Here is a 16051-nt window from a genome sequence, read left to right as displayed (position 1 = left end):
TCGCACATTGTTTTGGTTAGATTATGATACAATCAGAATGGTATTAAAACATTACTGATGGCAGTAACAATAATCTTTCTTGATCTTGATGGTATAGCATACATTTTTTAATCGTATACTTGGAGGTATTGGTGACTTAGAAATTACTTTAATTCACTTGTCATATTACCTCATTGATTTTATTTACCATGACAGTAAAAGTGTGATCATTGTTTTGAAAGAGTTGTTTATCCATAAATAGAATCTGATGTAATACAGAGTAAATGAATGCAAAAAGTAACATGTGAATAAATGATAAGAATATAATTTGCAATGACCTTTTAATGCAAGTACAGATTTCGCATAAAAGGTTGATGGTATATACAAACTACACATTTTAATGATGTTGTTGAGGAACTGTCTGAATGAATCTCTTGTATATTCCGGAGGCACTAGGGAATTCTTCACACACAATGGCTCAAACCACAAAGGCAGGTGTTACTCGTTGAACGCGGACTCCATGAGTCTACCATGTAAAAGCTTGATGGGCCACAAGCCTGTATCATCTGTCTAACAGATACAAAAATAGTTTTGTTGAATGAATGCAATAATTGCATTTATCTTGTTTGGCCTGTCTTCTAAAATTGGTATGAATTGAAAAAGTACCTTTGTGAGTAAAGTACTCACAATTCTTTTCAAGTAAGTGTGATATAGAAATGTGTGTTCCCTTTCGAACAATAAAAGTAAGGAACACATGGAAATGTTTTTTAACTTTAAAGTCAATTAAATGTTATTGTTAAGTCGCTAAAAATAATGTTGAATAGTTTGGCTTGAACTAAGAACTATACTTTTTTTCAAATATATCAAAAGTTATATCCTCAGTGAACCAGCAAAATCACGTTGTAGTAAGAGAATAAAATAAATGGCTATAGTTCAAGGTTGTCACAAATAAAACATACTCATCACCTGGAGGACGAGGGTGAACTGTTGCTATAAGTACGTGCATCAGGACCATCAGCATTCTCAACATGGATATTGTAAGGCAGGCTGCCCTGAAGTCATGCAGCTGGGTAATGCATAGTGCTGGAGGCTCTTCTTCGACTATGTAGGCCAAGTAGCCAGAGTTTTCTCTGCAACAGAAGTTCTCCACCAAAGTTGGCTTTACCTCACATCTATGATATGATGTGGCATTTATAACGCACCTGTACACAAGGGTTTCTAGGCGTCATAAAACAAGGAGGGGGAAACAAAGATAGGACAAAATAACAATCCTACTAGGCCTTGTGTTATTCAGATCATGCGAGTGTGGGGAAGAGGGAAGGGGAGAAGTGCCAGGGGGGAGGGAAAGGGGGAAGTGCGGTTAACTCACAAGTGCAGCCAGCCAGTGGCACATACGTGCACATAGAAGGGACAGTAGGGTTGCAGATACAGATCCTTAAATGCTCGGAGACCGCAGGCAGTGCAAGGGCAACTGGACATGCAGGAGCCTGGGCCTGAGTTCAGAGGGTGATCAGGTGACCACTGCACGGAGTAGTCATGTGCATTAGCAGGGGAGAGGAAGAGAGAAAGCAGAAGCGAAAAAAAGGAAGGTCTTGAGTTGCATCTGGAACCAGAGGTGGGTCTGTTCAAGTTTGAGAGAAGCAGGGAGGTTGTTCCAGAGGGAGGCCACAGCCGAGGAGATGGATCTGCCCCTAACCCTCTGCTTGGAGAAGTGTCTGACACTCAGAGAGTTGGAGTTGGATGAGCAGAGAGCTCGAGAAGGAAGATGTTTTGGAAGAGAAAGCTGGAGGTAGAGCGGATGGCAGGTACACCAAGTGGAAATGTCTTCCATGAGACTAATATCAGGATCCTGTGATTAATCGTCACAACTTTCACTAGATTACCCCCTCTTTTTGGCTTCTTTCTCTCTCAACCATTTTCTCTTTCGTATACTCCAGCTCGTACAGGTAGGGCTGAATTGTTGCCATCATTCTTTAGTATTGAAAAAGTATAAAATTAATGGTGGGAGAAAGTACGGAAATTCGTTTTTTGTTTATAATGCAATGTAAAAGAAAATGATTAAGAAGAAACAGGTATGTTACAAAAACCCATTACAAAAAAAGACAAGAGGAATAGGCCCAAACCTAGAAGGTTTGCATTGGCACATGGAAAAAAGAAGTTATGTAAATATAAAATGTACATAAGGTTTGGTAAAAAAAATTGTGATTTATGTCAAAATATTTTGAAATACAAAGTGCTTACAAAGTTAATTAATTTGAGTTAGTGCAAGTACGTTTTCTCAATATGTCGTAGGTAGATAGATGAACAGAGCAAAAAGAAGTTGTGGAGACTTGGAATGAAATAGACTGACACGAAGGACGAAGAAACTCCAATGTTGTCTGATCAGAATGGGTTTGCTGATGCTGCTAAAGAGGTGTCCCGGGAGGATAGCTCAGTGGCAACGTGCTCGCCTTGGAAGCAAGATGACGCGAAGTAACACAGGTTCGATCCCGGGTCCGCGCTTAGAAGCCTCTGGGTATTTAAGCGCATTATAAATATGCAACTAAGAAAAAACAACAACAAAAAAATCTGTAAAAGCGCCTCGATGCCCCCGGGCTGTGTGAGCGCTTTAAAAATGCAAATAAATAAATAAAATAAATAAATACATTTCCATGGACACAAGTCAATAGATTCCACATAGAGAACATTCAAATGAGATGTGAAGTGGCATTGTGACATGGGGCGTAAGTGTCTGGTGATGTTAGCTTGTGGAACAGGGATCTGATTTACTGCCACAAGGGCACTTGAACTTGGGGATATGGATCAACAGATAAGGTTATAATAAAATAGCGGTCTCCGAGCCATAAGTTTCACATTTGTAAATGTGAGAAAACCAAAGGTAAGATGCATTAGAATAAAAATTCAGATTAATCGATATATGCTCAAAAGTATATGTTGGATTCAATGGGCCAATACAATTCCTGAGAGAACTTCCCCTTTAAGCACAATGCAAACATAGTGAAGGAAAGCCAGTGAGGAGAAGCAAGAGAAGGCAAAATAGGGGTGCTCAGAGGCTAATGAGGAAAGAGCAGTAACAGGAAGAACAAGTAGAAGGGAAGAACAATAGTCAAGGTGAGAAAATTGCAAAGTCACAATACACATCCCATAACTATCAACGGTACCAATATTAAATATCACATGTGTAGCGCTGCTGTCTGGCACAGGAGAGCCGATCTGCTTGTGAGCGGAGGATAATGAATAGCTCACAGAACCATTCAGACATTTCAGACCCCATGTCACAACATATCAATGGGCATGGGAAAGGTTTGTTGTTCTTATAATAGATGCAACACATGGGGCCTCATTACGAGTCCGGCGGTAACCGAGGCGGTAAAACTGCCTGGTTACCGCCAGACTCGTATTACCATTCCGCCTCCGTGACTCCCGGAAATACCAGGGCATTACCACCCTGGTGTCCCGGGAATTCCGGAGGCGGAATTCGGTAAATCCCCATTCCCATTGAGTCCGATAGGACTCTGGGAATGGGGAAGTGGAAACACCGGCACCATCTCGTGATGTTCTGCACTTTACTTCGAAATTCTAATATGTTGGATTTATTTTATTTTATCATTCATTTGATTTAATATAATATTTGCTTTGTTTTACGAAATTTTCTGTGTAATGTATTGTTTAAATGGGTTTGGATTGGGCTAAAGGTTTTATTGTAAAGCCAAAATGCAATTACATAATAAAAAAATAAATAAATTAAAAACGATAATACAACTCAAAGACAACTCTGAGAAGAGCTTGCAACTCTTGGAAGAGTTTACAGACACTGCATGACACTTGTGTCCTGTCACATACATATGCCTCCTTTCCTTCCATTTTGTCAAGTACCAGAATGCAGAGAACCCAACAGCAGGATGTGCCACCCACGCCTGACATGGGTAATAGTTAGAGCCATAGGATTATCAAATCACAAACAACTATTTTAACTGTGCTTTCACCATGAACTGCATGTACTACAGGCAGCTGAAGTTGTCAATGTCTCATGTGAGCAGCTAGATGTTTTGTGTGCATTCTGGCACCTATAGCTCTCCATTTATCAATGGAATAAGCCAATGTGTGAGTACAATAATGCAAAGATAAAACAAGACAGGTGTGCTGTGGGAAAATACCTATTATGGAAGCATGGCTGTGCGCAGCCACAGCAATGGCAAAGCATTAGGCCCAGTAGACCAGTGTGTCTATTGAGTCTTACCTCATCAAGATTCATTTGGGGAGTAAACAAAGGTCTTCAAAAATCAACCAGAGTAGACGCTCTTACCTCTGTGACCCAGTCATTGTGAACCTTCCAGCGAATGAAGGTAGTGTGTTCGCTCTCCATGATATTGTCAACGGAGACGCTGGGGATGTCATCTACCAGTGGACACTTACTCCAGTTCCTGTCCATTAAGAAAGCCACAGTCTTTAAGCAGGACTTCCGACATATTCTCATAACATCTTAAGTAGCGACAGAAGCATTCTTGCAGATTTTCCTTCCCAGTCATTTGGGATCTTGACGTTATAGACAGCCCATGTTTTCTCATAGCTGACGGAACAATATTCAGTGATTGTAATGTTTCTAAATAAGTATTAAAGGCCCATGATTGGTGGGGGATAGCTAGGGAAAGTGCTACAACAAGGCACTAAAAGGCTGCTGCCTAGGACGCCACCAGCAGAACGGGATTAGGGGTTCCATTTTGTGTCAACAGACATCACACCTGGTCCAATTGTAAGAGAGGTGGTCCAAAAATGACACTTGGAGTAGTAAAGGCTTGCACAAGCCCCGGTGATTGTGGCCACTGCTATCTGGACTATTGTTTCTAAGAGACAGCAATACGTTAGTACCCAAATGCCCAGAGTTTTCAGTCCATATAAGTAGAAACAGATTACTACCACTAAACATGGATTCACTAATGTAGCATTTAAAATAGCACAAGTGTTACGTTCACATAATCCCTTTAGGAAAAGTGCAGGGATCACTGAACAACTCTAGAACCATTCCGTGGCATACTCTAATCACACAATTAAGAAATATATTAGCTGTAAAGAAGCCCACAATGCAAATTATTTTGAAAGTTAAGAAGCAGATTCAAGTTTCATTTTGTATGGGCTTCTTGCATATTATTTATAAGTTAGGTTCCTTTTATTATGATGCAGAATACCCACCTTAATGTTTCTGCTGTGGAAGAGACCAGGATGATGTTAACACAGCCCTAGGGAACAGAGCAACAGTAGGTTATGGTATCAGTTTGAAGCATTGGCATCCGCACAAGAGAGGAGAAAGCCAGAACCTACCAACCATGCACTGGCACTGCTAACATCTGTTAGAAGGCGTATTCTGAAGCCCACTACCCAGAAACAGTTTGTAGGGGATCTCGACAGACAGTCTGAATATGAATTGGCACAAATGATGGTGCAGCAGAATGAGTGTTTCCAGAAAGTACGATCACATGTGGATCAACGAAATGCAATGACCTAGACCCTTGCAAAGGCATTTGACAGAGTGACACAGAGAAACATCCTCTTTCATTATCTACAACCTTTTATCCAGGCATAATCAAACAACACATATCATACAGCAGCACAGTATGTATTGTGTGTTTAAGGATTTTACAGAATCAGAATACATTAATTAAAGAAAGATAAAGAGGTGCAGAATCAACAGCTATTTACATTTCTGTTCCTTGTATTGCAGTTTAACAAGCACTCATTTGCTGTTCTTTATTTAATATAAATATCTATAGAATGTCTGTACCACAAAAGTGACATTGTAATTCCTTCAAACTCAGTCATCGAAGAAAGGGGTATGTTGTTGGGGGAGGTAGGATGAAACGAGTTTGCAATGGGGAAAGATTATACAAACCCCATGTTATGGGATGTGCTGCCACTGAGTGTCCTTCACCTTTCCCAATAGGACTATAAGCGCAGGACCTGCAGACTGGCGATCCAACTCAAATAGTATGAACCAATTTAACTTAATGAATGTATGTATTGTGAGACCCACTTTAAGATCTCAAGTTAAGCACACATCAGGGCCCCCTTCTAGCTGACCACAAGAGCTCTTGGCAGCCTTAATGTCTGTATTTGCTCCTCGGTTTACTGAACAAATAATTCTGAATGCCATTTCCAAGGTCCCCATTTCTTCTGGCAAATCCTGAGCAGCTTCTCCTCTCTGGATCATTTCTGAGCTTCAGTGGGAATGCCACTGAACCTTTCCTTTGAAATGGAAGATTTCTCTTCCACTATATTAGCCTTATACTCGTGTTTTAAATCTCTCACTGTCATTATGATGGAACCCCCACCTTCCCGGGCTCCTTTAGCACCACTCTTATGCAGTATAAAGAGTTGTTTAATGTCCACTTTTTCTTTCGGCTCTACGCGAGTTTCTCTGCTTTAATGAAATTCTTGCAAATGTTTAATGTCAGTAGTCCTCCGCTGGAAAGGCCAAAACTCTCATATGAGACATACACATCATTCTCTAGTCACTTCACTTTAACCGCACAATTGCCTTATCTCACAAAACATGTTCCTTCTGGGCATTCACACCATTGTCAACTGCACACTCCCAACATCTGTGCTGTATGATATCACTTCCATTGGCAATCGCCCATCTGCGCTTTTCAGTTTTCCATAAGCATTGGAGGCACACCTGGTTAATGAACGAAACAAAGTTGCTGTTTCACATAACATGATATATCTGGTATTCCCTATTCTGGATTCCCCCTGTTAATCTTACTTAACAGATTTCCTTACGAACAAGTCATCAATGCTCAATAGTCAACTGTTAAAGTTTGTATCTAGAAACAGGAAATTCTCTGTCCAGCCCCTGCTTCAGTTCTATGAGGGGAAGATAGTCCCCAAATAGTTATATGGGGTGGACATTTTCCCTCTTGGATTCTCTGTAAACTTCCCCTTTTTGAGGGGTCATCTGGAGGAAAGCGCTCTGGTTGACAAATTGTATACCCATATAATTTATAAGATATGAGTTGGGTCTGAAGTCTTTAAGTGCATGTGCAGACTGGAGAATTCTATCCTTGTACCGGTCCTTGATAGATCCCCCCAAGGACACTCTTTTTGGAAACTCTTTATTGAAACAAGAGTACATGCAGCACACAAGGGAAAACTGCACCAACAATCTTGAGTTATACTGTAAAGATCTGCTACATGAGTTAGGTCTGAATAATCATGAACTAATTGTTAATCCATGTCATGTAAAACACTAGGCCTCATTACGAGTATGCCGGTCCGGTAACAACGGTACTGGTAAGCTTGCCGTTACCGTTGTTACCGGACCGGCATACTCCGAGTTCTGCGGGTGGGTGCCCTACCACCCACAGACAATGTCTGCACCGGCACCATTGATGAATGGTGCATCTGACCTCCCCATTCCCATTGAGCCCTATAGAGATTTCCCGCCGGCGGTATGAGCGCAAATTCTCGGTGGATTTCACACCAGCTCAGAGCTGGGTTGTAATCCGCCGAGGCCCTGATTCGGCGGACCCTTAAATCCGGCGGTAATAGCGCTACCGCCGGAATTAAGGGTTTCCGCCGAGGTCGTGATGAGGCCCAAACTTTGGGCCTCATTCTAAGATTGGCGGTCGAAAAGAAGGGTGCCTGTAGCAACGTACCGGCACCCTTTCTGGACCGCCAGACTACAACTATGCCTGAAGGGGCCATTGGGGCGGTGATCCCTACAGTTATGGTTTTCACAGAAGCACCGGCCCCATAAGCAACGGGGCCCGTGCTTCCGTGTCCCCATTTCCGTGGACTCCACAGGAATGGGGACTTAAACTTTCCGCCGCCTGACATCCCAGGTGGGATGGTTTTAAGATTTCGGCGGCAAGCTGTTGGTATGATATGATATGATATGATATTTTATTAATATCACGCTCAGACACAAGTGTTTCAGGGCATGGCAAGGGAAGGGGAACAGGGGAGAACAAAACAACGATCTTACTAGGCCCAGTGACATTGAGAACACGCAAGTTCATGGGAGAAGGGGAGGGGGAAAAAGTGCAAGGAAGTGGGAGAAAAGGAGAGTGTGGAACAAGGAGACACAGATAAATAATAATAAATTGATAAATAATAAGGCAACAAGCAATGGTAGTGTAGCCAGCAAGTGGCAAGTGCTGGGTTTAAGGCGGTAGACTGAGTAGGTCTGATAAGTGCTGGAAGAGAAAAAGGGAGGCCTGTATGGGTACTGATACAGACCCGAGTGCAAGGGGTGGCCCGGAGGCACAGCGGGAGGGTGGCAGGGTGAGCAGGTACCTGGGCCCGGAGGACAGAGGCTGGCCAGGTGCACAGTGCCGAAGGAGGACAGAAAATCAGCAGGGGAAAGGGGAGGCAAAGGCAGAAGTAAAGAGGAAGGTCTTGAGGTGCTTCCGGGAACCAGAGATGGTTCTCCTCGAGTTTTAGGGTGGCGGGGAGGCTGTTCCAAACAGACACTCCCAGCTGAAGACAGAGATCGACCACCAGCTCGTTTCTTAGAAAAACAACTGACCCTGAGAGAGTTAGGGTAGAGGAGCAGAGAGCTCGAGAGGGGAGGTATTTGCAGAGGGATAGCTGAAAGTATGTTGTACCCAGGCCCCAGAAAGCCTTGTGGACAATGCAGAGGTTTTTGAATTTAATTCTTGCATCCACAGGGAGCCCATGGAGAGATTTCAGAGCTGGAGAGATACAATCCCAGGGCTTGAGGCCAAGTACAAGTCTCGCAGTCCTGTTCTGGATAAGTTGCAAAGGGCGGAGAGTAGAGGCAGGTAGATTTAGAAAGAGGGTGTTGTGTAAGCGATTTCAACCCAACACTTCACCTAAGTCAATGCCTAGCGTGGGATGCACAATTGAAACCCTTAATTATATATTTTTGTCTATAAGTTCTTTTATTTCTGAATGATGTACCCTTATATCACGTCCCTCTCTTTGAATCCCCCCCGGTCACACTGAACCAGGAAGCAGGCTGTTTTGCAAAGTTAAAAGATTTATTATATGGATTTCACAATATATATATATCATACTTATTTAATATGTATACAATGATCACCAATGGGTGGTGTTACAATCAACAATCTCTTTAATCAGAAGAAGTATGGATATGAAAAATAATGCAGCATAGAATAATACTTTGTGTGGGTTCAGTCAAATGCAATGTCACTCTTCCCCCCTGCACACTACTCAATCCCCCCAATATGCAAGATAAAGAGATAGAAGGAGAGAAAACAGGTTTCAGGAATATACACTCAACAAATACAGTTTCAATCCCAATTTCCCCCAGCAAACTCAGAGAGAAACAGGAATGATTGCAAACGGGTCAAATGCTTTTGAATGCGGCTTTGAATGAATGGTTAAAAACACTGGAAAATTGATTTAATTCACTAAATTGGATTCAAAACTAGTGAGAGCCGCTTTGTATAGTTTCAGATAAACACTAGCAATGATTATTGAGTCACTAGCAGATTGAACACCTAATTCTGAGGTCGGATGCAAAGAACAGCTGTTTTACACGTGATGAAATTGAGTCAAATGAAAATATACGGCAAACTTTTCCACGTGCGAGAAGCGCGATTGCGGAAAAACTCGAAGGAGTTGGCATGCCGTTTTGGATTCGTTGGAAAGCTGAGGATGCTTCAATTTGACACTTAAATTTCGTTTATAGCAAACACGGTACGGAAGTTATGAAGGTTTCAGTAGAGGTCGATTTTTCTCAGAAAGAGTCAACATTTTCAAATGAAAGATGGGCTTTTGAACATTACAAACAGGATTTTCTTTACACTAGGGAGTCTATGAAGCCACAAGCTACACGACAGCACAGCCACCCACCCAGCGACGCCACTGGATGGTTTCTACCTGGGGAGATGCTTGTCTTTCTTCAGAAAATATATCAGCGCAAAGATGATTTTAACACTACAATTATCGAAGGACTATAGGAATGTGAGAAGGATTCAGGAAAGAAACAAAAGATTTTCTACAATGCAGTTCTGGATATGATAGAAAGGTTTGGATAGGATTACTTATGGGTAAGATATTTGCTAGAGACAATTCTATGCTATAGATACTCACTACCAATATTTGGAATGGACCCGTCAGCGATCTGGTCAAAGATTTCTGGACTGGGATTCTGCTAGCCCACCGGACTGGACCCAAGGCCCTCTGGTTCTGCACTCAGCACGGCACTCTGGACACTGCACAGCACTCTGGACTGGATCTGACGGGTCGGTTCTGGTTCACAGCTATCTGGTTACAGCCCTGCTCTACTGGTTTGGATCTCTGGTTCTAGCAAGAATTCTTAGCAAGAAAGCAGAAACTGCACAGCCAGGCTGTTCTTTTTGGTTTGTTTCCCCTTGGAGGTCTGGGGTAAAATCTGGTTTCAGGATTTTAAAAGGCCAAGCTGAGAAGGGTTCAGCTTTGGAATGGGGCCTCTCTGCTTTCAAAGTTCTGGAGTCTTGAATATGGATTCCTCTTGCAAAGTGCTCCGCCGGTAATCAGTTGATGGGTGAATGTGTGTCTTTCTAGGTCATAAGTTGCCTCTATTTATGTATTTCCCTAAGGGGTGGGTAGACTGAATTATGCGAGGCACACCCTCTAGGAATCCTATTGGTTAGGGTCTGTCCTGTTAAGGGACTTCAATTCAGCACTCCAACTAAGTCAATGTCGGGTCTGGGATGCCCAAGGGAAGCCCTTAATTATATATTTTGATGTCAAGTTATAATCTGGATGATAAACCCTTATATAACACCCCTCTCTTTGAATCCCCCTGACCTCACTGAGCCAAGAAGTAGGTTTGTTTTGCAAAAAACAAAAGATTTATTTGAAAATTAAACTATATATATATATATATATATATATATATATATATATATATATATATATATATCACACTTTTATAATAAATTAATATTTGATTGCACACTTATGAATATGATAGTGATCAACAATGGATAATATTACACTGGCCCACTTTTGTAATCACTTAGAAGTTGGTATAGAACATGGGTGCACAACATACGGCCCGCGGGCCAGTTGCGGCCCGCCATGCTCTTTAGTCCGGCCCGCAAGGCACAAAGACTTTCCTAATGGAGGGTGGCCCACGGCCGCCCTCCATTAGGAAAGTCTTTGTTGTCTTCCGGGCCAGACAAAACACTGGCCCTCATTGGCTCAGCACACACACGCACCACGTCGCTCCTACGAGCCACGTAATGCGTGTGTGCTGCACCAATGGAGGGCCAGCACTACGGCTGGCGTGGTCCATAAGGCTTGATGCCGGAAGGCATTTCAGCCTTGGACCACGCCAGCCGTAGTACGATTCCAGCGTTCCAGCTTACCTGCCTTCCAGCCTTCCAGCACGTCTCCGGTAAGTGCTCTGTTTGTGTTTGTGTGTCGGGTTTGTTTTGCTTTATGTTTGTGTGTGTATGTTGAGATGCGGGGTGGGGGGTGTGTCGGATGTGTATGAATGTTTGTATTTGAATGTATTTTGTGTGTATGTTGAGATGCGGGGGTGGGGGGGTGTGTCGGATGTGTATGAATATTTGAATGTATTTTGTGTGTATTTTGAGATGCGGGGGTGGGGGGTGTCGGATGTGTATGAATGTTTGTATTTGAATGTATTTTGTGTGTATGTTGAGATGTGGGGGTGGGGGGGTGTCGGATGTGTATGAATGTTTGTATTTGAATGTATTTTGTGTGTATGTTGAGATGCGGGGTGGGGGTGTGTCGGATGTGTATGAATGTTTGTATTTGAATGTATTTTGTGTGCTGAGTTGGGGGGTGGGGGTTCGGGTCTGTATGGGTGCATGCTTGTGTGTGTGCTGAGTTGGGGGGTGGGGGTTCGGGTCTGTATGGGTGCTTGTTTGAGAGTGTGCTGATTTGGGGGGGCGGGGGGTTCGGGTCTTTATGGGTGCATGTTTGTGTGTGTGCTGAGTTGGGGGTTCGGGTCTGTATGGGTGCATGTTTGTGTGTGTGCTGAGTTGGGGGATGGGGGGTTCGGGTCTGTATGGGTGCCTGCTTCAGAGTGTGTGCTGAGTTGGGGGGTGGGGGGTTTGGGGGTGGGGGGTTTGGGTCTTTGTGGGTGCATGTTTGTGTGTGTGCTGAGTTGGGAGGTGGGGGGTTCGGGTCTGTATGGGTGCATGCTTGAGAGTGTGTGTGCTGAGTTGGGGGGTGGGGGGTTTGGAGTTGGGTGGGTGGGGGGGTTTGGGTCTTTATGGGTGCATGTTTGTGTGTGTGCTGAGTTGGGGGGTGGGGGTTCGGGTCTGTATTGGTGCTGGTTTGTGTGTGCTGATTTGGAGGGTGGGGGTTTGGTTGGGGGTGAGGGGGCCATGGGGTGGGGGGTTTGGTTGGGGGTGAAGAGGCCATGGGGCATAGTGTTTGGTTGGGGGTGAGGGGGCCATGGGACATAGTGTTTGGTTGGGGGTGAGGGACATGGGGTATAGTGTTTGGTTGGGGGTGAGGGGGCCATGGGGCATAGTGTTTGGTTGGGGGTGAGGGGGCCATAGGGCATAGTGTTTGGTTGGGGGTGAGGGACATGGGGCATAGTGTTTGGTTGGGGGTGAGGGGGCCATAGGGCATTGTGTTTGGTTGGGTGTAAGGGGGCCATGGGACATAGTGTTTGGTTGGGGGTGAGGGACATGGGACATAGTGTTTGGTTGGGGGTGAGGGGGACATGGGGCATAGTGTTTGGTTGGGGGTGAGGGGGACATGGGGCATAGTGTTTGGTTGGGGGTGAGGGGGCCATGGGGCATAGTGTTTGGTTGGGGGTGAGGGACATGGGGCATAGTGTTTGGTTAGGGGTGAGGGGGCCATAGGGCATTGTGTTTGGGTTGGGTGTAAGGGGGCCATGGGGCATAGTGTTTGGTTGGGGGTGAGGGACATGGGGCATAGTGTTTGGTTGGGGGTGAGGGGGCCATAGGGCATTGTGTTTGGTTGGGTGTAAGGGGGCCATGGGACATAGTGTTTGGTTGGGGGTGAGGGACATGGGACATAGTGTTTGGTTGGGGGTGAGGGGGACATGGGGCATAGTGTTTGGTTGGGGGTGAGGGGGACATGGGGCATAGTGTTTGGTTGGGGGTGAGGGTGCCATGGGGCATAGTGTTTGGTTGGGGGTGAGGGACATGGGGCATAGTGTTTGGTTAGGGGTGAGGGGGCCATAGGGCATTGTGTTTGGGTTGGGTGTAAGGGGGCCATGGGGCATAGTGTTTGGTTGGGGGTGAGGGACATGGGGCATAGTGTTTGGTTGGGTGTAAGGGGGCCATGGGGCATAGTGTTTGGTTGGGGGTGAGGGACATGGGGCATAGTGTTTGGTTGGGGGTGAGGGGGACATGGGGCATAGTGTTTGGTTGGGGGTGAGGGGGACATGGGGCATAGTGTTTGGTTGGGGGTGTGGGACATGGGGCATTGTGTTTGGTTGGGTGTAAGGGGGCCATGGGGCATTGCGTTTGGTTGGGGGTGAGGGACATGGGGCATAGTGCTTGGTTGCGGGTGAGGGGGGCATAGTGTTTGGTTGGGGGTGAGGGGGACATGGGGCATAGTGTTTGGTTGGGGGTGAGGGGGACATGGGGCATAGTGTTTGGTTGGGGGTGAGGGGGACATGGGGCATAGTGTTTGGTTGGGGGTGAGGGGGCCATAGGGCTTTGTGTTTGGTTTGGGTGTAAGGGGGCCATGGGGCATAGTGTTTGGTTGGGGGTGAGGGGGCCATGGGGCATAGTGTTTGGTTGGGGGTGAGGGGGCCATAGGGCATTGTGTTTGGTTTGGGTGTAAGGAGGCCATGGGTCATAGTGTTTGGTTGGGGGTGAGGGACATGGGGCATAGTGTTTGGTTGGGGGTGAGGGGGACATGGGGCATAGTGTTTGGTTGGGGGTGAGGGGGACATGGGGCATAGTGTTTGGTTGGGGGTGAGGAGGACATGGGGCATAGTGTTTGGTTGGGGGTGAGTGACATGGGGCATAGTTTTTGGTTGGGGTGAGGGGGCCATGGGGCATAGTGTTTGGTTGGGGGTAGGGGCCCTGGGGCATAGTGTTGCACTTCAAGAGTGAACCCAATAATAAAGCTAAAACAGGCACAGTTAGGAGATGTTCATCTTTGGCTTTTTGAGGAAACCTGACTCAACGAAGGCCATGCTCCTCTTGGGCAACCCAAATAGCAAACTGTAGCAGTCCAAAATAACGGCATGTCCAATCTAGGGTCAATAAAATATATATAAGTTAATTAAACAGGCGAGATACAATAACTAAATAGAAATAACTTATAACAATGGAAAATGTGTAGTACAAAATGTAAGTTTGAAATGCAAATAAAAATCGTTACCCCTCAAAAACTTTCTTTTTCCATGTGTTTAGTACAACTTGGGGGTTTAAAAAGCCTCCTGCCACATCCCGCCCACCGCCCCGCCCACATTTACTATTCGGCCCACTATAGCCCTCATGTAAGGTACTTTCGGCCTTCTGTCAAAATCAGTTGTGCACCCCTGGTATAGAAGAATAAAATAGCTGAGGATGCTTTATGGTTTCAAGTAAATTGAATGACGAAAAGAATGCAGCACAGAAATAAACTGATATGGTTTCAACAAGGGATAATATAATCACTTTTCCCCTTGTGGCAATTCACTCCCCCCGCTATGCAGTATAAAGAGATGGAAGGAAAGCACACAATTTTCAGGAATACAATCACAATGTACTACCAATTCAGTTCCCCCCTAGTAAGCTTAGAGCAACAGGGATGATTTTAAAACACAGGCAAAAATACTTTAAATGTGATTTGCAAAGAAGTGAAAATATGCTAAAAATGATTTTAATTCCCTATAGGAGATTCAGGATAGGTGATAGCTACTTTGAATTAGTTCAGGTCAACACTATCAGTGATTCATGGGGCATTATTAGGTTGAAAACGGATTTCAGCAATGCAAAGCAAAAGACAGCGATTTTTTACAAGTGATGAAATTCAGCTAGTTGCAATTCGTGGCACTTTTTCGATTACGGAAAGACTATAAGGCGTGGAAAGCCTAGATTCTTAGCTTTAAAATGAAAGTTAAATCGCGTTCCTAGCACACGCGGTTCCAAAGATAGGGACAATTTAGTGGAGGTAGATTTTCAGAAATTAAATTTTAAAGTTCAGAATGACAAATGACACTTTTACAGGTTTAATCACAGAAGGGACACACAATTTCTATGATGCAGTTCTGGACAGGTTAAAATGGTTTGAATCAGATTATTTTAGACTAAGAGATTGGTTATGGCACAGTTTTCCGGATACTCACTCCTAGTCTTGGAAGGAATGGGCCTCCGTCACCGATCTGGTCAACAGGTTTAGCTGCGGTTCTCTCGCCACGGGCAGTCTTTGGTACCGGTTCTGCTCTCTGGATCTCTGGTTCTGGCAAAAGTTCTTGGCACTGCATACATCTCTGCTTTCTGGGTGTTTCTGGCACAAGGTTCTAGGCCAGAATCAAACAGCTCGCCCGGCTGCTGAATAGTTTGGTTAGGTTGCGGGGATTCTGAGGCCTGCTGAGAAGGATTCAGCTTTTGGACTAGGCCTCTCTGCTGCAAGTTATGAAATCTGGAGTCTGGTTTTCTAAGTTCTGGTTCTGGAGTCTTCTGGATATTGTCTGGTCTGTCAAAATGCTTCGCAAGAAATCAGTTTGAAGTGGAAAGTGAATCTCCCTACCTGGGTCCCAGTGGCTCCTTTTATGTCTTTAGAAAATGGGTGTGTGTGTGGGCATAACTAAGCCTGCCCCTCACAACTTATCATTGGCCAAGCTATCCTCTCTCCCTTGATTTGGGGAAGGAAATGGAGTGTCATCGTGATGAGGTAAATTTATGTGTCAGAGGATCCTCCCCTTGTCAATTTGCACACAAATCTATTTTTGATCCAAATACATATTTATCTATGTACAATTTTTCTAATATTATATGTCCAGTTAACATATTTTCGGTAGCACCAAATCATCCGATCCCTGTCTTTGTAAGATGTCATGTCCACTTCTGACAGAATTCTGCCCTTTTCATCAAGAACACAACCTCTAAACCTTTCCAGAATTTACACACACACATGAGCAGGGAGTATGGGCATC

General features: G+C 44.6%; 1 protein-coding gene across 4 annotated transcripts in view; it reads right to left on the bottom strand.

The window, feature by feature from the left end:
- LOC138516177 (cilia- and flagella-associated protein 337-like) overlaps positions 1-16051 on the bottom strand; it is a 716411-nt gene that overhangs the window by 411133 nt on the left and 289227 nt on the right. For all 4 annotated transcript variants that reach the window (XM_069631108.1, XM_069631107.1, XM_069631105.1 and 1 more), the window contains exons 6-7: positions 5170-5216; positions 4286-4403 (exon numbers count right to left, since the gene is read on the bottom strand). In XM_069631108.1, coding sequence (XP_069487209.1) covers positions 4286-4403; positions 5170-5216 — 165 coding nt within the window. The remainder of the gene's footprint in view (positions 1-4285; positions 4404-5169; positions 5217-16051) is intronic.

The sequence above is a fragment of the Ambystoma mexicanum genome, chromosome 6q, assembly GCF_040938575.1.
Source record: "Ambystoma mexicanum isolate Mex_15411 chromosome 6q, UKY_AmexF1_1, whole genome shotgun sequence".
Taxonomy (NCBI): domain Eukaryota; kingdom Metazoa; phylum Chordata; class Amphibia; order Caudata; family Ambystomatidae; genus Ambystoma; species Ambystoma mexicanum.
The sequence above is the reverse complement of the archived record's forward strand: the minus strand, read 5'-3'. Positions and strand labels throughout refer to the sequence as shown.